The 23,046-nt window shown below is 39.4% G+C and overlaps 2 protein-coding genes across 4 annotated transcripts; one reads left to right on the plus strand and one right to left on the minus strand.

Annotated features, from left to right (window-relative positions):
• The first annotated feature begins 5,923 nt into the window (after positions 1-5,923).
• Positions 5,924-12,881, plus strand: LOC143853722 (gamma-glutamyl peptidase 5-like). The gene is made up of 4 exons (XM_077363457.1): positions 5,924-6,337; positions 10,459-10,608; positions 11,714-11,881; positions 12,677-12,881. The coding sequence occupies exons 1-4, from the start codon at positions 6,029-6,031 to the stop codon at positions 12,785-12,787; spliced, it is 738 nt and encodes a 245-aa protein (XP_077219572.1). The 5' UTR covers positions 5,924-6,028; the 3' UTR covers positions 12,788-12,881.
• A 2,199-nt stretch (positions 12,882-15,080) lies between these two features.
• On the minus strand, positions 15,081-21,951 carry LOC143853723 (uncharacterized). Of its 3 annotated transcripts, XR_013237286.1 has the most exons (6): positions 21,744-21,951; positions 17,164-17,223; positions 16,107-16,190; positions 15,805-15,971; positions 15,542-15,700; positions 15,081-15,376 (listed from the first exon to the last, which is right to left on the minus strand). XR_013237286.1 is itself a non-coding variant. In XM_077363458.1 (5 exons), exons 1-5 carry the CDS (start codon positions 21,763-21,765, stop codon positions 15,602-15,604), a joined length of 432 nt encoding a protein of 143 aa, XP_077219573.1. In that variant the 5' UTR covers positions 21,766-21,950; the 3' UTR covers positions 15,081-15,601. The 3 variants fall into 3 exon arrangements, 2 of the variants coding, with proteins under 2 accessions (XP_077219573.1, XP_077219574.1); XM_077363458.1 differs by having other exon boundaries at positions 15,081-15,700; positions 21,744-21,950; XM_077363459.1 differs by having other exon boundaries at positions 15,081-15,700; positions 21,747-21,947.
• Positions 21,952-23,046: the final 1,095 nt, after the last annotated feature.

Raw genomic sequence — 23,046 nt, forward strand, 5'->3', positions numbered from 1 at the left:
CATTTTTATGGCTTTAATTAATTCACCTTCCGACTCAAGCTTTGTCATTATATTTTCATGTAAACAGTAGGAAAATGATACATTCGCCCCTATTTTTCACTTGGGACGCTAGAGGGGGTTGTCCCGAATAAAAACATAGGGCGAATGTCTCACTTCCCAAAAAAAATTCTACTAATAGTTATGTGGGACCCATAAGTCCCAGATAGAACATGCGCGTGGTAAGTTGGTGTAAACGATCTCAGTCTCATGCGGGCCTCATGGACTGCCCACCGACCATAAAGCTTTTCTTGGACTCATATGTGCTATCATATAAACGTGATGTATACACGTGACATGCATAGGCCAAAAGCCACATTTTTTTAGTGGTTTTTGCAAAAGAAGTCTTCTACTTTGTTTTATTTGCAAGCACCGTATTCCAGATTGACAATTTGCAAATAGCGTCACCACATTTGAGTGAATTTTGCAAATTTAGGCCGGTTCTTTTTACTCATAACAAAACCAAAATGTGAGTTTTCTACATGGTGCCCCACAGTCAGGCACGGGTGCTAGTGGTACCACCCTTGATATTTGATCATCCACTTTTTTAGAGTCTGCTGTTGGATCAAATATCAAGGGCAGTACCTTTGTCGTACTGCCTATACGGGACTTGACGGTTGGGCACCATAGGACATCAACTCATGTTGTTTGAGTCATCCAACCCTCTCATTCCATAAAACCTAATATAGATAGGGTGTTACTAAGAAATCATCTCCATAGATCATCCTCACCATTCGATCTATGCAGGCATAAAAAGAACCCAATCTATAGCCGTCCATTTTAAACCTCTGCAAATCAAGGGTTAGCATGATCCTATGGAGATGATTTCTTAGGAACGTCCTATCTATGTTAGGTCCTATAGAATCAATATGTAACATGACCCAAACAATATAGGCACCACTTGTTGAAGTATAACAGATAAATAACGCCTTTCTCCAACAGCTTAAGCTTTTGGAGTAATTGGTCGTTTCATATGGTATCAAAGCCAAAGGTCTCGAGATCAAACCTCCTGGATAGGAAAAATCCACATGCGATGGTCGGCCCAAAGTGGGACCACATGTGCCACGTGTTTGCCCAAGTGGGCTACACGTGCTGGGGAGTGTTAAAGTATAAAAGATAAATAACGCCTTTCTTCAACAACTTAAGCTTCTGGAGAAGTTGGTTGGTTAACATGGTATCAGAGCCAAAGGTCTCGATTTCAAACCTCCCGGATAGCAAAAATCCACATGAGATGGTCGGCCCAAAGTGGGACCACATGTGCCACGTGTTTGCCAAGTGGGCCACACGTGCGGGGGAGTGTTAAAGTATAAAAAATAAACGCCTTTCTCTAGCTTAAGCTTTTGGAGAAGTTGGTTAGTTAACACCACTCGCTAGCTCAGATAAGCTGCTTGTGGTCTCCCTCATATACATCTACACACACAAGGTTGTATTTATCTGGTCAACGGACCAGATAACTGAGTGGGGCCCACGTTGTCTATGTGATCCAAACCATTCATTTGATGGTCCCTGACATAGATAGGTTGTGCCCAAAAAATCATCTCCATAGGATCATCCTAACCCTTCGATTTGTGGAGGTTTAAAATGGAGGAGTTTTACGTCAATTTTAAACCTCCACAAATCGAAGGGTGAGAAGGTCTATGGAGATGATTTTTTTGGCACACCCTATCTATGTCAGGGCCCATCAAATGAATGGTTTGGATTACCTGAACAACGTGAGCCCCACTCTTTTTCTGGTCGACGGACCAGATAAGTTATCTTGTTGATCGACTCAAACCACTCCGTATATATTTGTAAAAAGACCAAAATACCCATGACTCTTAAAGATATGTTTTGATAACATGAGTCCCACCTTTTTACACCTCATGCTTTGATGGGCTAGGGCCCATTATTGTTTTGATAGGGTGGGTTCCACCAACTCAACTCAAACCCATGCATCAAGTGGGGCCCACCATCTTACCTCATGGTTTGATGGGGGTAGATCCCACGATATCCACCCGAGCCTTTGTATATTGTGGGGCTCACTATTTTACACCTTCAACAATATGCTTTGATAGGGCGGGTCCCACCAATTCAACTCAAACCATGCATAGGATGGACTCACAATTTTACACCTCATGTTTGGTGTAGTGAGATCCTTCATTGTGTTTGATAGGGTGAGTTCTCCCAACTCAACTCAAACCCGTGCATTGGGTGAGGCCCACCATCTTACCTCATGTTTTGATGGGTTACGTCCCATGATATCCACTCGACTAATGCAAATGGTGGGCCACAACTTTAAATAACAATATGTTTTGATAGGGTAGGTCCCACCAACTCAAACCATGTTTTGATGGGGTGGGGCACTTCAATTTTTTGATAGGGTGGGTCCCAACAACTCAACTGAAGCCCTGAAGCCCATGCATCAGGTGGGGCCAACCTTCTTACCTCATGTTTTGATGGGTAGGTCCCACGATATCGACCTGAGCCTGGGCAAAGGGTTGGACCCACTGTTTTACATCTCCTGCTTTGTGGGAGAGTCACGGTTATTTTATTTTGATATTTTTACAAATGATTTTCATCTTTTCACATGAATGAACATTTTGGTCTTTTTACTCGTCAAGAAAATCTACCATGGGTATTTTGGTCACGACATGACCTGCTTTGCAAAATTACCACAAACTTGAAGACTCTTTCTGTAAATAAACAAAGTAAAATACTTCTTTTGCAAAAGCCCCTTTTTTTTATTAGCATGGATTTATATAAGATTGTAGTGAATTTTAAAGTAGAATATAGATTGCTTTAAATAATTTCTTTAATAGCATAAAGCCATATTAAAAACTGATTTACATTTATAACATTTCTTAAAGAATAATGATATGGTAACCGATTTGGGGACCAAGAGTGGAACCGAACAAATATCTTCTTAACACATTGGAAAACTTTTTCTTGATTTTTGGCTTTTTTCTCCATTAAATTGGCAAAACTACTCCTCCCATGCCATGCGGCATGTGGGACACTCTCGGTCTCAATAGCAGCACTCTTTCTTAAAAGTGTAGGGATTTATCAAAGAGAAATTTACAAATTACAATTCTAGGGTTTTAAACATCCTAAAAGCTTATTATATTTATAAGTTTTTAAATAGCATAAGGGCTTCTACGTAAGGGTGGCAACAGTTCGGTTTGACCCCCAAACCGAAACCGAAACACTTCAAACCGAACCGATGAAAAGGGACATATTTATCATTTTCCTATGAAAAGAGGCACATTTATCATTGTCCCAACCAAACCGAACCGAACCGATCCGAAACCAAAGCAAATCGAAACCGAAATCGAACCGAACCAATCATCGGTTTGGTTCTACCGAACCGAAATTTGAATCGGTTTGGTTTAACCAAACTGAAACTGAATTTTCGGTTCGATTTCAGTTCGGAATAGTTTCGGTTCGGTTGATTTTGCCAGCCTTACTTCTACGACATGACAGCCATATATACCCTAGTGGGCTTTCTATTCTACATTGATGTTGCTTTTCTAGTTATATATACTAAAAAATAGATATAAATAGACAGACATATAATTTTTTTAAAGTTTTAAAAGGAATGCCCTTTTTCTAGCAAATCCCATGGATGAAAAGGGTGAAGAAATCCTCACTTCCATTATTTTGAACTTTTTTGAGAAGGGAAATGAAATCCCAACTTCCATTATTTTGACCTTTTTGAGAAGGGAAATGAAATCCTCACTTCCCTTATTTTGCTTGATTTGTTTTACACCTTCTAATTAGTAATTAGCTGCTATTATAGGAAGTTAAAAAAACAGAGGTGTGCGGTTATCAAAATAACAAGGGATGGTCGATGACATTCTTCGCAATGAATAATTTCGTACACAAATTTAATAGATGGTCAAGGAAATAAGTAGGAAGCAAAATGTGCCAGGAAAACGGCATTGCGTTTACCTTAAGAAAACATAAAACCTGTTCGTGACACGTATCTATAAAAAAGCAAAAGCACTAAATCGTCGGCCATCTACTAATTGAAATGACGAAAATACCCTTACTTAATCATAAACTTTCATACTTATTTCTAAAAGAGAAAAGTACGGATTTTGGGTTTTAATAACGGGAAATTACGGATTTGGCCAACACCCTTCATGTGCTTTCATACTTATTTCTAAAAGAGAAAAGTACGGAAATTGGGTTTTAATAACGGGAAATTACGGATTTGGCCAACACCCTTCTGACATGATATCAATCATTCTCGTATGGTGGTGCAAGACGGTGCTTGCATGATTCTCGTTGCAGGTTCCTTCAAGTGGCTGAAATGACACACTGTGGTCAGCAAATTCGTCCGGTGGCGTATCTATATTGTATCGATGGCGCACACATGGCGTACCTATATTGCACCGGCGGCACATACGTGGCGTACCGGTGGCGTACCTCTATTATACCGGTGGCGCACACGTGGCCTACCGGTGGCGTATCTCTTTTGTATCGGTGGCGTACCTGTATAGTACCGATGGCGTACCTGTAGAGAAATATGACATGGTGGGAAACAAAAACAGGTACGCCAGCGTAAATGTAGGTACGCTAGCAAAAACAAAGGTACGCCGGCGGAAATAAGGGGTACGCCGGCGGAATCTCACTGAACACCTCATCAAATTGAGAGAACGACACTATCTTTGAACATACAGTAAAAATGAAAGAGTTGGAATGAAGAAGATGGTGAATATAAAGAGATGACGCTCTCATTAGAAGACTCCACCATTCCATATTAATGTTCACGTATCGTCGATCCAACCGTCTATGCATTGGTGACGGCCAAGATTTAAATGAACTCAAGGTACTCTGGGTTCAAAGGAAAATTTCAAATCCAAACCAAACCAGTTGTGTATAGAGGTGCCACCGTTCCAATTTTTTTTTAACACGTGTCAAGCATCCATCCGTCTTTGGTTATTTCCGACGGCCAAGATAGAAACGAACCCAAGATTCTGTTGGTTCAAATACGGTTCAAATACACATTCAAACGAACTAAACGAAGCCTTGTGAAGCGCGCCAATTTAATGGGATTAGATGTGCATTAAATAGGGGGGATTTTTTGTAATGAAAAATGAACCTGCAAGGAGAATCATGTTGATGTCAGAAGGGTATTGGGGTCTTTTTTCCACCCGTTTTTTAAGAATCACCCTTGTTTGATGATTAATTTAATATGTACCAGAAATCGATAATTTCTCGTAATTATTCCCTACATTCAGTACATTTCTCTTGCTAAAACCCAAATCCAATTGTTGGTGAGTGGTGATTGGGTTAGCCGTGGTCACGGGTGCAACTCGGGTCAGGTTGCATCGGGTTGAGGCCAACCCTACTCCAACTCGAGTTAGCACTTCCTCAACCCTAACCTGACCCAACCTGAGCCCGGGGTTGAGGCATGATCAACCCTAACCCAACCCATCTTACTAAAATCTGGTCGGGTTGGGTTCAAGTTCACTTTGGGCCAAACAGAAAAATACAAGGAAAACACACAACCCAGAGAAAATCAAGATAAAATTAAAGGACGTTGGGTCGGGTCAAGTTGCCAAGGCCTCAACCCTAACCCAGCCCAAAATTAAATCGGGTTGGCATTTCCCAACCCTGACCCAACCCATCCCAAGCAAATGCCAACCCAACCCGAGCCAAAATTGGGTTGAACCTGTTGGGTTCGGGTTGAGCCCGACCCAAGTTGAACCCATTTCAGTGAGGATATTCTCGTCATTTTTGTCACAGCGTTTGGGAAACACCTTCCATAAAATGAAACAACAAAAACAATGGCAATGTCGTTATTAAAAGATACCGAAATCAGAACTACACAAAAAAGGCGTAATTTAATACTGAAAAGAGGTTTGTTTCCAAAACCCACAGTTTTATAAAGACAGAGAAAGTTCCCATGTATTGTGTGTAGCAAAATCAATTGCCCGTTTGGGGTACTCTGCAAAGGAATAGAAAGGAGGGAGAGAGAGATTTGGGAATCTCTCCGCAGAAGAGAAAGATGGAGAAGAAGAGATTTGCTGTCCTTCTCTGTGCGGAGGATTCTGAATACATTAAGAAAAAATACGGTGGAATTTTTGGGGTGTTTGTGGGAATGCTGGCCGAAGAAGGAGAGATTTGGGACGTATTTCAAGTCGCAGTAGGAGAGTTCCCGGAAGACGGTGAACTTGAAGTCTATGATGGGTTTGTAATCACTGGAAGTTGCCATGATGCACATGGAAACGAGGGTTGGATTATTAAGTTGGTGGGTCTCTTGAAGAAATTGGATTCTATGCAGAAGAAAGTTCTGGGTATTTGTTTTGGACATCAGGTATGGAGTTTCTTCTCATCCCGGAAGAAAAAAAGTTTTTTCTTGGCTAATGATATCTGCACTACCATGTTTTAATAATTGCACATACCCATGTCGTCTTTTCTTCTGAGATATTTTTGGGAACTGTAATAACATTCGACAACTGATTAAAAAGGGCACGACAATCTAGGTTTGTGCAATTATTAAAATACCAAAATAGTAGATTTTATAGAGGATACTGATATTTGCACTACTATCTTGTCTTTTATTATTTAAACAGCTGTCAAAAGTTATTACAGTTTCGAAAAGGATCTTCTATTTAAAAAAGAAAAGACAAGCTGAGTTTATGCAATTATTAAAATATGATAGTGCTAATATCAGCAGCCTTCTTCTTTTGTGGGTTTTTTTTTTTGTGTGTGTGTTTGCCATCATATAAATCTATTCGGGCACAACACAACGTAAATAGGTTGTGCCCCAAAAATCATTTCCATAGGATGATCCTAACCCTCCGATCTGACCTGATCTGAAAATGGAGATTTCTAAAGATCATCTATGAAATCTTCTACAGATCGGAGGGCTAGGATCATCCTATGGAAATGATTTTTTGGGCACAACCTATTTACGTTGTGCCCAAACAGATGAACGGTTTGGATCATAAAAAAAAAAAAAATGGGCCCTACCTACATTTTTTTTAGACTTCACGTGTTTTCACGGCACCCATCAAATAAATTCTCGTTCTGTTGAAGGGAATTCTCTGTTGATCATGAAGAGAAAAAATTAAAAAATAAATTAATAATGGCACAGTTGAAAAGAAACTATTTTTTTGGGGTTTAGCGTTTACAGAAACAGGATTCTCGGAAGGGCATTTTGGGTAATTTAATTTTTTAAAATATTATTTGTGTCATTATAACTTTGAAATTGCTTTTATACGGGTGACGGTGAGAGGGTGTTGATCTTGGGAATGGGGGAGGAATTATAACTTGATTCGTTGGAGAAAGATATTTTGTCGAAAATACCCCTCTTTTGAATCTTCAATGTAAGGGGACATTCTCTTTCCAAATATATTCTAGGGAAATGATATTTTCACCCCTTTTCGTCTTTATTTACGAGTTAGGAGTTAGGAGTTAGGAGTTAGGAGTTAGGACTACTATTTTTACACTAGAAGGGAGGTCGAAAAGGGGTGAAAATATCACTTTCCATATTCTAGGCTAGACATGTGTTTGGTACCGAATCATGTCCCCGTGACTCATGTGGGGCCCAAAAAAATACCACCCGTACAAAAACGACACGGTTGTTTGTGTTATTATTGCTTTTCTATTTTGGTTTGACTAAGAATCTAATCTTGTAGATTCAAATATAAGCTTGTCTTATCTATCTTTCCCGAAGAATCCTTACCTTCTGTATGATGGGAAAAATATAGTGTCCCCCCTAGGGCTCTGTTCACCTGCGTTCCCTGGAAAGCAAATTCCTGGAAAACAGCTTATTTTTTCCTTGACAAGACCTTGATAAGACAGAATTCTGGTGTTCACTTGCTTTCCGGGAAAAATAGGATTACACATGTGGAATATTTGCAAAAAAGCAAAGAAATAAAATGACAAAGACCATTTTCCCACCCTTTAGGGATTTCATTTTCGACCAAAACACACGGATTTCGTTTCTCTGGAAAACTAGTGCAAAAAGAAGGGAAAGCGGTTTCCCTGGAAACCTTTTCCAACGCAAGTGAACAGTCTAAGGAAACTTCTTTCTGCACAGATTCTCTGGATTTCTTTTCCTAATGCAACGTCAGATTCCCGGAAAACATTTTCTTTTCTTTTCCTAGGAAAACAAGCGAACAGACCCTAAGGTCATTTAGGCTCCGTTCTGTTGCGTAGCTTCGTGGGGAAAGGAAAAGGAAAATGCTCCTTTTTCTCTAGGAGACCAAGATTTGGTTGTTCTCTTTACGTGAAAATCAGAAGAGGAAGAGGAAAATGACCTAGATTCCCTATTGGGTGACGTGGCCATGATCTTTCCACTCCACCCACCAAAATCCGTCTCCTAGCAACGGATTTTGGTCATTTTCCACAGATCTTTTTAGCTCTCGTTATATGTAACCCATCGACTTAACAGTTTTGGCATCTTCATTGTCCTCAACCTCATCCTAACCCATCGTCGATTTAACAGTTTTGGCATCTTCATCGTCCTCAACCACCAGGGAGGCAAATAAGCCCATTGACAAAGCCTCCATTTCCAAGCTTCAGATTCATAACATAGAAACCCTGATGGAAGATGAGGTGGCCCCTATTTTCAACTCAAATTTTCTTTTCTCTCGACAAAAGAACACACTTAATTTTTCTTTTTTTATTTCTTTTCTCTTTCTTTTGTTTTTTTGCCACGTCATTTCCGAGGGATTCCAACTAAAGAATGCAACAGAACACACCCTTAAGATCTATGAAATATAAGATGGTAGAACTTAAGGAAAGTCCCAAGGTCACCAAAACCTTATGGATGTAATGTTTTTAAGCTATTGGCTGCTTTATAAATGTAAATGTGAACTCTTTATAGTTACTTTGTGAGTAACTAAAAAGTTTCCAAGAATAAAGCAATTTTGTCAAAACTGCCTAACTTAGCCAACCAATGTAGTCATATATGCACCTCCTTGTTAGTCTTGGTTGGCAACTGTGGAAAAATTGTACCGGGGAACATAGGAGGGACATGAAGAGAATTGTGTCGGCTAGAGTACCGAGTGGACACTTGAGGACTTAGCATCAAAAATTCCTGAAAACTAGTCAAAATAAAGGGATTTCCTAGGGTCCATCGCAAAAGGCATTTCGCAGTTGGTCAATTGCATTTCAGACCAGCCACCTTGTGAATGATGACAGCAGCTTTTGTCTCCATTCACGAGGTGGGTGGTTTGACATGGGACAGACCAGCCGCGAAATGCCTTTTGCAATGGACAGTAGCAATTCCCAAAAATAAAATATTGTTTTCTTAGCTTTTATAATAAAAAGGCTGCATTTTTTTTTTATTGGAGGAAAATGTTTGAAGCGTCTTTATTAAACGCATTTTTAGCCAACTTTCCAACTTTACCCCTGCTAAATTTTGTAAATGACAAATTTTTTAAGGGAAATGATATCAGCGCTCCAATGTTTTGATACTCACACTCAAGTTTCTTCTTTTGGTATTTAAAGGTCTGTCAAAAGAGGTCATGAAGGTTCCATTGAATGAGCTGTCTTGCACTTGGGGTCTTCTGGCAGCTTTCCGTCTTCTAAGTAGTCGATGAGGGGCTGTCTCCAATCTTCAATTTCAGTGTGGAATTACAGTTCCCAAAAAGCTCTCACAAGCCCTATAAATACTAAAAGACAAAGAAACTTGAGCGTCAATATCAACGCATTGGAGTGCTGATATCATTTCCCAATCTTAAATGTGCTTTTTTATGTTTCCATTTTTTACTATGTTTTTTTTTTTTATCAATGCCGTATTAAACTCGAAATTTTCATGTCCCTTCTTCTTCTTCTTTTTTTTTTTTTTTGAATCACGTTTTGCTAACCCAGCCTCACTCCCACAGTCCCACCCCAGTCTCTCCCTCTACCGCCCATCTCTCAAAACTTGCCCCACAAATATTCCATGGAATGATTTTTCTTGGTGCCCAAACACGACCTTGAACTTGTAAGTATTACCTTAATGCATTAAGACTCTAACAAAAAATAGGGGGAAATAGGGGATGGTGAGTACTCTATACTCTATAATTCCAATCAGGTGTATTGATTGGGCCCACCCAATGCACAATTGGGTTGTTCACTTTGATGGGCCCTTCCATTGCCATGCCATAGCAATCAATTGACTGGTAAAGATCCTCAGATCATATAGTTAGGATCATCTATTGTAAGAGAATTAAGCTGTAACATCTCCACAATGTGGGCCCACTAGATGAGCATTCCAAATCATGGTGATGTTTCATTGTCTGTTTGGTCATATTTGCATTGCTTTGTCTTGGCTGCTTGATTGGCATCCCATCATCTGAGCCCCACGATTCCTCATCCAAACAAATCCAACAGCTTGGATGATTTGGGCACACCTTAAATACATTTATTTGCGTGTTCTTAATTTTTCTTACATGCATTGTTTTTTAAAGTAAAATGCTAAATATGTATATACATTTGCAGATTTTGGGTCGTGCGTTAGGAGGGAAGACGGGTCGTGCAGTGAACGGATGGGATATCGGAGTAACCACTGTTAATCTTTCGCCCTTGAACCATTTCTCAGCCCTGCAACTCCCTTCTCTACTCAAAATAATAGAATGCCATCAAGATGAGGTGTGTGTTCCTTAATGAAAACCACTTCACTGACTTAATGCCGTGGAACGACCAATTACCCCAAAAGCTTAGGCTGTTAGAGTTGGCGTTGTTTAATCATTTATACTTCAACACTCCTCCTCATGTGTGGCTCCTCTTTTTTTGGGTTGGCCCTACATGTAGACTTTTAATCAGTGTTTAAAAACTCGTTAACTCGACTCGGAACTCGCCCGAGTTGACTCCCTTTTACCTTGGCGCCGTTCTGCGTTACACCTCATCCACATTTTGCATTTTGCATTTTGCCCTGCAGAGTCAATAAAAACTCCTTTGATTCTCCCGAGTTATGACCGCATCAACAACGTTCTTGGCCGCATCCGTGCCGAGTCAACATGTATTTTTCTTTGCCACGTTATGCGTCACATCCGCATTTTTAAACATTGCTTTTACTATCAAGGAGTTGTGAGTTTTGAACCCAAAACTTGTAGCTCTGGTTCCGTGTGAAACGACCAATGACTACAAAAGCTTAAGCTGTTAAGAGTTGGCATTATTTAATCATTTATACTTCTACAAATGCTACACTTCTTTTCTTTTCTTGTTAGTGTTTCTTACCTATAAATATCTAATATGGAAAATATATACCGATTAGCCATCAATAATTCAAATGATTTAGCCAAAATGTTAACATTCAGAAAAAAATTTCCTATAATAAAAACATATTTTTTCTCTAATATATATGCTTTGCTATGCCAAGGAAACTGGATTAGTTTTTAAGGTGTGAATCCCTAAATTATTTTAGGCTAAAAATCATAATTTTAGAAGTGATCGAAGCTCATTTTTGTCAAAAATTATTCGCCATAACTTTTAGAGACTTCTTAAAAAAAAAAATTTCCAAAAAAAATTTCTAAAATTTCCCGTTGTTTTTTGTTTACGATAAATATAAATTGAACCAACCCTATTCAATTTTTACTTAGAGTGACCTTCTATTTTAAATAATAGAGTCCCTCTAAATTAACTATAATCGTATCATTATACTCTAAATCGTGTGAAGAACGACCCTTTCTCACCACCTGAGAAACTAAATTTATCATGAAAAAAATATCTCAAGAAATTAAATTAATATTTTCAGGTTTGGGAGTTGCCTCCATCTGTAGAGGTGATAGCATGGTCAGAGAAGACAGGGATTGAGATATTCAAGCGTGAAAACCACATCTTGGGCATCCAAGGGCATCCAGAGTACAACAAAGACATTCTCCTGCATCTCATTGATCGTCTCCTCCAACGCAACAAAATTCAGGTATACACACATTCTATGTTTTTCTCTACAAACTCAATTCTAATCACATTTCTAATCTCGATTATTAGTAGTCACACAATGAGAATTTGTCCAAACTTAATCTCCTTTTATAGGCATCAGGGAGGCTTAAGGCAAACCTGAAAAAAGAATAGCATTCCTAAGGATGTATAGATGCCGGAGTCTTTAGTGCATTACTAAGGACTCTTGGTAAAGACAAGTATGAAGAATTTTAGAGGTTAATAGATTCTAGTGATCTGAATCTTTAGATGATTGCCATTTGGCGTGATCAGGACCATTGTTATAAGAAGAGGAAAGTCTATAAAGAGGGGTGAGCCCCTCATTTGCAAATCATCTATGAACCTTTGATTTCGTAACTTCAAGTATTGTAAGCATTCTTTTCATTCATTTGAGTGCTTCTTTGTGAGTGTCCAAGTGTCCCTCTTCCTTCTGTACAATGCTAGGCTACTTGAGCGAGGTTGAGGTTGATCTAGTTTGTTAATGGAATTATTTTAGGGTGTCAACTCGGGTCCATTTTTGGGAATTTGGGTTGAGCTTTTACCATAAAATCTGGTCTGGTTCGGGTTTATTCGGCTTCATCTTTTAGTAAAAGCTTAGCCCAACCTGACCCAGATTGCATCCCTAGTTATTTGCACAAAAAAAGGTTAAGGTTTTACAATATTTGATGTAAGCTTTGGTTCACTTCTAACTTTTTGTGACCCATTATTATACACCTGAACGTGTTATTACAAAGCTATACATTGAATGTGTTATTACAAAGCTCTATATATGTTGCAGATCTGTCATGCGGACTCAGTGAAGGCAAAGTTGGAGGAATATGATCCTGATACGGATGCGTGGAAGCGGCTTTGCAGGGGCTTTCTTAAGGGCAGATTAGTGTTGCAGTGATATTGATGATTATTTGGGTTAATTTTCATCAATATAACAAAATATAAATATGTTTACTTGGAAATCAAAATTTAGAGTTCACTAAATTACTCTATTTTTTTAAAGAATTTTTTCATAAAAATCTTTATTTTGAATATAAGACAAGGGATTTGCTAGAGACAAACGCATTTTGCAGGCCAACTTTTGCATGAGAGAGCAACCACCTCAGATGAATTAAATGAATAAGACAAAATCTGAGCCTATGTGGCTACACTCATGCAACACCCGGCCTGCGAAACGCCTTATGCTATGGTTCCTAGCAAATCACTAAGAGCAAAAAATGCACAAATGAGCATTACATCCACCAATTGGATGGATGGGATTGTTCAATAAGTGCAATTTTTGGGTAATTCCATTTTGTTCAGCATATCAATGCTCTCAATCACCTTATAAAAGTATGACATGTTCACTGTGAATCGAATGCAGAAAATCATAGCTCTCATGGCCTAAGCATGTCGTAATTTGTATTTTTCTTGTACCTAGAACATTACACCAGACTCCAATTTAAAGATTTGAGACGACCTCTATCAACTGCTCACTACATATTACAATGTTTTAGATCCAAAGCCTCCATAGAGGCAGTTTGGGTGTCATTAGTTGGTGCATCTCATCTCATAGTTCTCCTGTAGCGCGCCCCCTCTAGCCAAAGCGGTCGTTTGGCCAATGGTGTGTGTGAGTGAACGCATTAGAACCTTAGAACCGGTCAGAGTTCACTGTGTTCATCCAATTTCAACATGAAGCACTGAATCACACTCGGCGTTCATTGCTCGCCAACTTGGTCACTTGTGGGACTACGGAGGTTTGAGTTTTCCTCTTTTGGGACTCCTCTGGATTACAACTGTGGGGCACCATTTTAACAAAGGAAATGCATAGACTTTGGTGATTGGAATAGATGTATTTCAGCTGATGAAACGTGTGATAGAAAGCAAATTGCAAGGAAATGTAACAGGATATTTGAAAAGTAAAGCAACAGAAACGTGAAAATGTAATAAGTTTTGAAAATGTAAAAGACACTGGAAATGTAAACTATTGAAACATTATGGGCGCTGGAAATGCATGTTGCAAGGAAATGTAAATGACCCTAAAAATGTACATTATGCTGGAGTTAAAGTGAAAGTAAATGTAGAGATAAATTGTATTGAAAGTAAATGTGAGGAAAGACATTTGATGCGGACCATCGCAAAAGGCACTTCGCGGATGGGCTGTTGCATGCATGGTCGAAATTTGGCATTTCGGTACCAGTTTCGGTACTTGGAATTTCCGAAATTTCGGCCAAAATTTTGTGACACTTTTTTTTTTTAAAAAAATTATATTTTCTCAAAATTTCGGACTGAAATTACCGAAATTCCGGAATAAAGGCTGAAATCCAAAATTTCGCCAAATTTCGGTTTCGGTCTCCACCGAAATTTGAAGCCATGGTCGCATGTGAGAGCAACTACATAGACTCACTTTTCAGCAGATTTTGTCTCATTGTGGTCGCTTTCACTGGCAATAGCCCATCGGCAAAATGCCCTCTGCAATAGTCACTACCAAAAAGTGCGACAAAATATAATTGACATTAAATCCTCGGGAATAAACGATTGTCACCTAGTATGGATGGACATTCATCTGGTATGTGTGGATATTCCTTCTTTTTTTTTGTTTTGAAAATTGATATTTTATTAATTTCCAATAGGGTTAGTCAGGGACAAGATGTCCCCAACTGAATCTCCTTCCACTATTAGTCAACTTAGGGCGTGCTCAAGAGCCCATCAAAGGCCAAAGAGGAGAGCTTTAACTTCAGCCTCATTTGCATCACATTCCCCTGCCGACACTGAGTAAACTAATTGTTGTTCCTTTATCGTCCCTGATGAGCCCTCAATCCCAGCACTTCCTGGATTGCCTATCGAGCTCCCATCGAAGTTTTAGCTTAAACCAACCCAAAGGTGGTGGTTTCCATTTCGGCTGGAGGCTTAGATCTGATCGCAATGTCCCACAACTCCACCTCTTCCCACACTGTAGAGCAGATATTCCTGGGAAACACAATGTCCCACAACTCCACCTCTTCGTACTCTGTAGAGCGGTCTCAGCAAAAGAGCGCAGTTTCGACATAAGAGTATGGGAACCCTTGCATATCCCAACCCTTTTCTGGCCGCATCGGGTTGGAAATGTCCTGTAAATTCACACTACAGACCAGGAAAGAGCCTGTCTAGTTGCAAGAAAAGGAGCCAAAAAATCTATCTTGCGATCAAGCAAGGGCGGAACAATTAAGATGTCACACTATAAATTCACCACCTGTAAATTCACTTGATATCACGTTCTCATGGTAAATAGAAGCACATGCACAAACCTCGCCATTCCCAAGCATGATTTATGCTGGAAATGTCCTGTAAATTGTTCAAGAATTAACTATGGTCGTCCATGGTTAACTTGGATTCAGACAACTCAAACAAACCAACAATCTCAACACATCAAGCCTTAGGTAATAGATGCTGCAATTCATATTTGCGCACGTTCTGTTACCACTCAATATAAAAACATACACCATGAAAACACCAGACGCCTCCAATCCTGCATCCATCGAATTTGAGTTTCCCCGGTTAGGAACAAGGGAAACAAACCCGTCAGAAGAGGTGCCGCAAGGCGAGTGCCAAGGACAGTAGGCACCCCTTTCTGCAAACTAAAACGTACGTACGAAATTGTTCACAACGAAAATTATTGATGCCAATCACTTACAAGTTCATTTGATGATCAAATGTTTTGAATTCAGAAACAGGAATTTCTGGGCTAATGTATTTAAGCGCCCATCATGGAACCAGAGTTCCTGCGGCATTCGGCCAGCATGTCGAGATAGAACTGGCACCTGCTAATGTCGCTCCCGTAGTTGTTCAGGCACTGCAAAATATAACAATAAAGACACAAAATACTTCTTATTTTCCAGTCCAAGAAGAATATTGGTTTGTAGATTAATCAGATAATAAAAAGTTATGTCTACTTACATCCTGAAATGCCTTGTTGTGAATTCCACATGCATCGGAGCCACTGTTCATGGATGTTGGGGTAGCAGCAGCTTCAGACACAACAGCCTCGTGCTGAATGGTTCGAGGGCCCATCACTGCATCCACAGCCCTGTGGGCAACCGCACTTCCAGTACCAAAAGCCATTCCTTTTTCATAAGAGAAATGCCAACAAATGGTCAGATATTATTCAGATGAAATCCCAGAATAAAGGAGTACTAATGAAACAAATATAACATATAGGTTTTTTTCTTTTACCGAACAATAGGGTACCCTATAGTTACCTTGGGCTATGGTGGAGCCAATTGCTCCAAGCATGGATCCGCCGCCACCACCCTGCACAGGAGCTGGAGGAGGAGCCTGACGTGCTGTCACAGACCAGTAAAAGCATCGATGTTAAATTAGTGTGCACAATATCAACACACTCATCTTGTACCCTGTTGCAAGAATTAATGTGTGTACTGTGTACAAATAAGATGGTACGAATAAGAGCGGTGAAAGAAAATGTGGAATGTCAATTTCAGTCACACACAGGTCAAGCTGTGGTTAAGTGGAAGAAGCAGGCACAAAACCAAAAATGCATGGCTCCTACGCATTAACAGGCAGGTTAACAACTACTATGATATTAGATTGCCAAAGAACAGATCATAGTTTTGAATGAATCTGAGATTTAAAAACATAACCACTACCGGCAAGGAACAATGGTAGTTTGGGAGGGAAAAAATTGGATCTGCCACAAAATTTTATGAAAAGGACAGGCGGCCAAATAAGAAAAGGCCATCATTCAATCCAAACTGATCATAAGAACATTAATGCAATTAATTCATTAAACTTAAATGAAAAAGGGTAAAAATAATAACAGAAAAAAGTTATTCTCCTGGAACTTTTATGTTCCACAATGGTTCCTCTTTCCTTTGTTTTCCATATGAGATTTCACCCGAGACAAGTTACCTAATTAGTTTAGTCTTTAGTTTCCAATTCGATCCAAACCGATAAAATAGTAATGGCATTTATTCATTAACCTTACAGAAAAAATATGTAAAAATAATTCTACTCTAAAGTTTTATGTTTCAATACAATAGTTCATCTTTCCTTGTCACCTAATTAGCTTGTCTTTAGTTTCTCTTAATTTTCCTTGATGAGAATAACTTCTCTTAAACATGAAGTTGCATTGATGATGAACTCTATTTACCAATTCACCAAAACTTTTTACTTCTTTATTTTTTGGTAGGTAAAATCTTTGAACCCGACCAGTTTAAATGGTTCAAGTGATGCAATTAAAAAACTGGGTGATTCGTTGTTCTATTATTTAAATGGAGATGTGGCCAGTTTCTGCATTACCTGGTTGAGGGGAGTTGCGCACTGGTGCACGACGAGGAGCCGGACGGGGAGCTGGCCTACCTGAAAGAGTGGTAGCAAACAGCACATAAGTCAATACATTTGTTGTGACTTTAGTTTAAATGATGACTGAAGACATAGGAGTTGATGTCAATGATGCCGGATTAAATAAGTCAGAAACAAATTAGTAATTACTTTATAAGTTAAAAAAAAAATCAATATAACCTAGGAATTGCAAGGATGCAATGTCCATTCAGTAAAAAGCCAAAATGAATATGCACAATTGGATTAGCAAGAAATACTTAAAAATGCCTCTCCATCAACTGTATCTAAACAGTCATCAGCAACTACTCAGTAAAAAGCCAAAATGAATATGCACAATTGGATGAGTAAGAAATACTTAAAAATGCCTCTCCTTCAACTGTATCTAAACAGTCATCAGCAACTACATTATGAATTGAAGTCAATATAAACTAGGAATTAAAAGACATTAGCAAAATTTCATGCCACTAAGAAATACTCCTAAGATTTGATCTATAATCTTTTCCACAAATAGATCTGTACCCTGCTATATTACACCCACCATGACATGATATTCCAATTATAACGTGTGTTTGTGAACTTCCCACTATAATTTAATTCACTAACGAATCAATACTTTTGGTTATTAATACATGCCCAAATCCCAATGCCACAACTGCTCTTAAACATAAAAGCCAAAAAACACATCACATAATGATAAGAATAAGGACTACCATACTGAGGCAGTCCAACCAAATAGAGGAGAGAAAATTTCAGCCAAGAAATGAGGACGGTAGAAGGATTGTGCTGTTTACGATGGAGTCAGCACAGTATTCATGCGAAAAATGGATTCGATAAAGACTAAAACTTTTGTGAGATAAAAATTGAGCCGGAGCATGGAAAATATTTAATGGCTATAACAAAACTTACATATATATGTTCTCTAGTAGCCATAGAGAAATTTACACGTATAAGATATTTAATAGAGCAATTTACATAAATAAGATATTTAATAGCTGCAAAAAAAAATTATATTTAAAAGTATTTAATAGTTAAAAGAAACTTTACATGCATAAGGTTTTAAATAAGTAAATAACCTCGCGGAACAAACATGTTTTTCCCATTACTATATACATAGTACTGAAGTAAAGATCCTTGTGAACTTCCCACAATGGTCTAATTTATTGAGTCAACAGTTTCGGGCCATTCATACATTCCCAGTGTTACAACTGCCCTTAAACATGCAAGAGAAAAAGCAAATCACATACATGACAGGAATAAGGACTAAGAGATTGATGCAGACCAACCTATGGGAGAAGAGAAGGTTTCAGTGAAGACGGGAAAAGAATAATGGTTGTGCTGTTATGATGATGTCAGCACATTACCTAGCTTAAGGTCAACAGCATATGAACTGCTATTTCTGATTTATATTTGAATTTTGAAATGGAGTTTACATGGATTTTACAAAGCATCAATTTAACATTTGCAGAGGCGTGTATCCCACGTAGGCCTTTGGATGCTCAAGTGAGAAGAAGTGACTCGTGCCAAGTTGAGGAAGGTCCGACCAAAGACCCTTCTGAAAGGATTACTTCCCCGGCCTGGCCCGAAGTAGGGGGGCTATATGCTGGGGTTCAAATCGAGCACACAGAATGACATGTGGCCTCCATACCCACAGAAAACCTCCAAGAGAAAATTTCTGCATGGAAGGGCATAGGGGTGCAAGTTTGGCCCTGTCAGCCCTAACCCGCCTTGAGCCTGAAGTCCCGAACAGGGTCTGGGCTGGATTTTCCAACCCTGAAGGTGGGTCAGGGATCATTTTTTAGGCCCTGACTCAGGGTCAGGTCGGGTTCTGGGTTAATGCCTCGGGTCACCCTGACCCGGCCCGACCCTAAGTTTTCTATTATAGAATTGAACCATCTGTGCATGTTTCTTTTGCTAATGTTTTCTATTATCTTGGATTGATGTTTCTTTAGATCATTATTGTTAATTGTCTCTGTTGCCCGTCATGTTGTTGAATTCATATTGTCTTATTTTGTTCCCCTTCTTTGTTTATTGATCATTTTGTTCTATATGATATGTGGTTGCTTTATTTTTGGCACTCTTAACAGGTATTTTCACTAGGGCCAATCAGGGCCAGCCCGGCCCGGCCGTGCCCAATCAGGGCGGGCCAGGGCTGCATTGAGCCCTGCAATGGATTGAGGTTTTTCGTAGGGCTGGCAATTTCCCTCGTTAAAACGGGGATCCGCCGCGAACGGGGCGGGGATTCCCCGACTTGGAACGGGGACGGGGATGGACCTGCCCCGCCCCGACCCGTTTTAATATGCTTATTAATATCCTCTTATTTTAGTATTTTTTTAGTGTTTTTTAAGTTAACAGTAATTATATTTTTATGCTAGTGATATTGGCACTACCGGATTTTTATAAGTGCACAAACACGGCTTGTCTTTTTCTTTTTTTGGGTGTTAAAAAAGCTTTTTTGAAGTGAGATTTTGTGTGTGAGGCGGGGATGGGGATTAGGTATTCCCCACGGGGCGGGGACAGGGATTCCCCGCCATCCTTGAAGCGGGGACGGGGACGGGGACGGGGAATGCAACATCTGGCCCCGCCCCGTTGCTAGCCCTAGTTTTTCGGCCCTAACTCAGGGTCAGGGCCGAGATAATGGGATCCTGGGTTGGGCTAGGGTTTTGAAAAACCCAACCCAACCCGACCCTGTTGCAACCATGATGAACCCTTCTGCTAGCACAGCAGCTTCTTTCAACATGATACCTCCATAGGTCACATGCCGCCTCGTACCACCAATCAAAGACCACTAGAGAATTCTTGGGACAAAGCGGCACCGGTATCAATCATGGCACCTCTCCGCAATACCCTGTTGACAGTCAGAGGACTCAAAGCCATCTCTGTAAAAGCTGGACTAATCGGCGGTCCCAACAAGGGTACCAATGCCAGCCCTCACCGTGACAACACGACATATCCATCTTCCACGGAAACTCCACCTATAAAAAGGGAAACCCACACTCAGAGCAGGGGAGGCCAAAGTACGCATAGGAAACCTTCACTTTGTGCTTGGTTCCATCTCTTATCTCCAAAGCTAACTTGAGTGTCGAAGGGTTCCCCCAAAGTTCCGAACTCCGCGTGGCCTTAACCCTTTGTCTGTGGGCACATCCCCCCCTCGCTATCATCTTGTAGACCCACCATCCGCCCGAGCACAAGAAGGAAGGACCCTCTCGTGCACTCAAACCGGATTTGAACGACAACAAATCCTAAGCAAGTTTCCTAGGTGAAGGCTTACTATAGTGTGGTCTGAATTGCATTAAACTTTCATAGGGATGAGGCCAAGGTATTACAGGGAGATAGAGAGAGGAGGGGGGTAGCTATAAAAAGCCCTAAAAAAATATGGATGAACTTAACTAAGACAGAGCACATCAACTCAGAGCAAATGGTAAATCTCCTTACCTCACCACTTCATCTCAGATAGGAGGTGGACAGGGATTTAATCATTAGAAATATGCCACATATTTCAAGCCCCAAAACCCAATGATTATTATTAAAAACATGTAACACATGAGTACACTTATGTCCATATTGTCCAATTGAAAAAAATCAAGTATGAGCATAACCGAATCAAATGGTGGTAGGAAATCAACCATCAATATATTTTAAACATTACAACTACCAACTAAACCTTCAATACCATATGATTCTAATATCATAACTTCTAAACACTTCCCTGAACCATCATACTCCATAATCCAGAAAACAAAAATCCATATCCAAGATGAGCATACATTGCCATACATTGCTAAGAATAGCTAACTACAGAGTTAGTTCCTCTCTACTATCATGAGAATACATCTCAAACATAGAAAACAAAATGCAAGTACTGTATGTGTATTATCACGAACCAAGAGTCGACCAATCAACAAAACAGAAATCATATAAACACATTTATACAATAGGCATCTTCTCGATCGCACAAAAAAAAAACATATATTGCATACAAATTGTTTTAAGGCCCTGTTTGGATTGCAAGAAAAATACTTCTGATGGAAAAAAAATTCTTTCTAAGATATAGAAATAAACCATTCTCAACTCAACTCAACTCAACAAAGCCTTTGTCCCAAACTAGTTGGGGTCGGCTTATAGAAATAAACCATTAAAAAAAAAAATCGCTAGAGGGAAATGATATAATTGTGGTTAATTGAGGAATAACATCATAAATTGAAGGCCCCTCTAATTAAAAATTGAATAGGGTTACTTCAAGTTATCTTTTTCCATGTGCTACATAAGTGAAGAATTTTGAAATGTTTTTCCTCTCCAAACTTTTCCAAAAAAATTCGTACAATCCAAACAAGCCCTAAGCCATAAAAATTTATGCAAGAAGATAGAACCTACAGAGCAACAGAACATCTATCTAAAGTACATACACACAAAACCCTAATTTCAGATCGCAGAAGAAACAGTCATTCCACCACCAAATCAGAACCAAAAATCACAAATATCACAAAAAATTGATAAAAGAAATGGAAGAAAGAGATTTCAAAATGAAAAATAAAACGTACTACCAGAGCTTCGACGAGGCATGATTCTTGATAAGCAGTCGATGATAGTCCAAAAACCCTAGGTTTGCGAAATGAGGAGAAAAAATACGTATTTATAGGAAAAAATATTGTGGGTGTGCCTTGTTCAACACCCCTCGCGTGCTAACAACCCCCTTGTTCTAGAAAATTCTAATTTAGGAGATTTCTTAAGTGGGCTACCGTCTGAACTCCCCCTGGGCCAAGAATTTCATGGAAGAGTTTTGAAAGGAAAAATATTTCTAAATTTTTTTATTTTTTACACAAGGAAAAAAAATTCCCAAACAAGGCTTAAAGCATTTTCTGTGGGGCCCATTACCATCTAACGGCCACTACCAACTCACTCAATCTTTGATCTTTGATGAAGCCTTGGTCCTTAATAAAAAATTGGGTTAAGAAAATAAGATACATTAGATGAGGTGGACCCACCCCATCACCCCAACTCCTACGTTCTGTGTGGCCCACTGGATTAATTAGATCCATTAGATCAATGGGCAATGTGGATCGAAGTCATGGGAGCCATTAGATAAACTTACAGAGTTGATCAATGGAGCCCATCTCCACGACTCATAATTAATCTTGTTTAAGTGTGAGAAGGAGATGTATATAATCAAGGGCTCAATCCTAACAAATCATTAATGGATCACACATGCGTAGTTTATGTGTAATCAAGACCGTTGATCTGGTAGACTATCATGAGGAGAAAGACATGGTCCCACCTCAGATGAATTAAATGAATAAGAGATTCTGAAGAGTGAACCTGTGTAGTAGCTCTCACATCCAACAGCCCATTTGTGAAATGCCTTCTGCAGTGGTCACTAGCAAATCCCATATTATGGACATCACTGAAATGGGTTTGCTTTCTAAGCAGCTTTCAAAGTGTAAAATGAAAAAAGGTGTGTGAAGTTCTAACTTTTCTTTTTAAAAATATAAGATCTATAAGAGAAAAACCAATCACCCACCCAATCCAATATTGATTGAATGCACGAGCACGGGCGGGCATTTTACCAGAGGTTTCTATTGTATCAATCTACCCTTGTGTCATTCCTACTCATTGATGTATTCTTTCATCGGGATCCAAATCCCGATGTAGGAGGGTCAAAAATCTAAATTTGTTCTTTGCACCCACCCTGCCACCCCACGCTCACTCCCCCGTCCGTCTTCAGTCTAGAATTATGATACTACGTATAAGTGGGGCTAGTAAGTGTCTTGCAGGAAAATTTACCAAAAGCCACCTCCTCCAATATTTTCTTAAACCAAAATTTATTTTTAATTTTTTTCAATAACT

The sequence above is a fragment of the Tasmannia lanceolata genome, unplaced genomic scaffold, assembly GCF_043159265.1.
Source record: "Tasmannia lanceolata isolate RefF3 unplaced genomic scaffold, GAP_Taslan_0.1 ptg000020l, whole genome shotgun sequence".
Classification (NCBI taxonomy): Eukaryota; Viridiplantae; Streptophyta; class Magnoliopsida; order Canellales; family Winteraceae; genus Tasmannia; species Tasmannia lanceolata.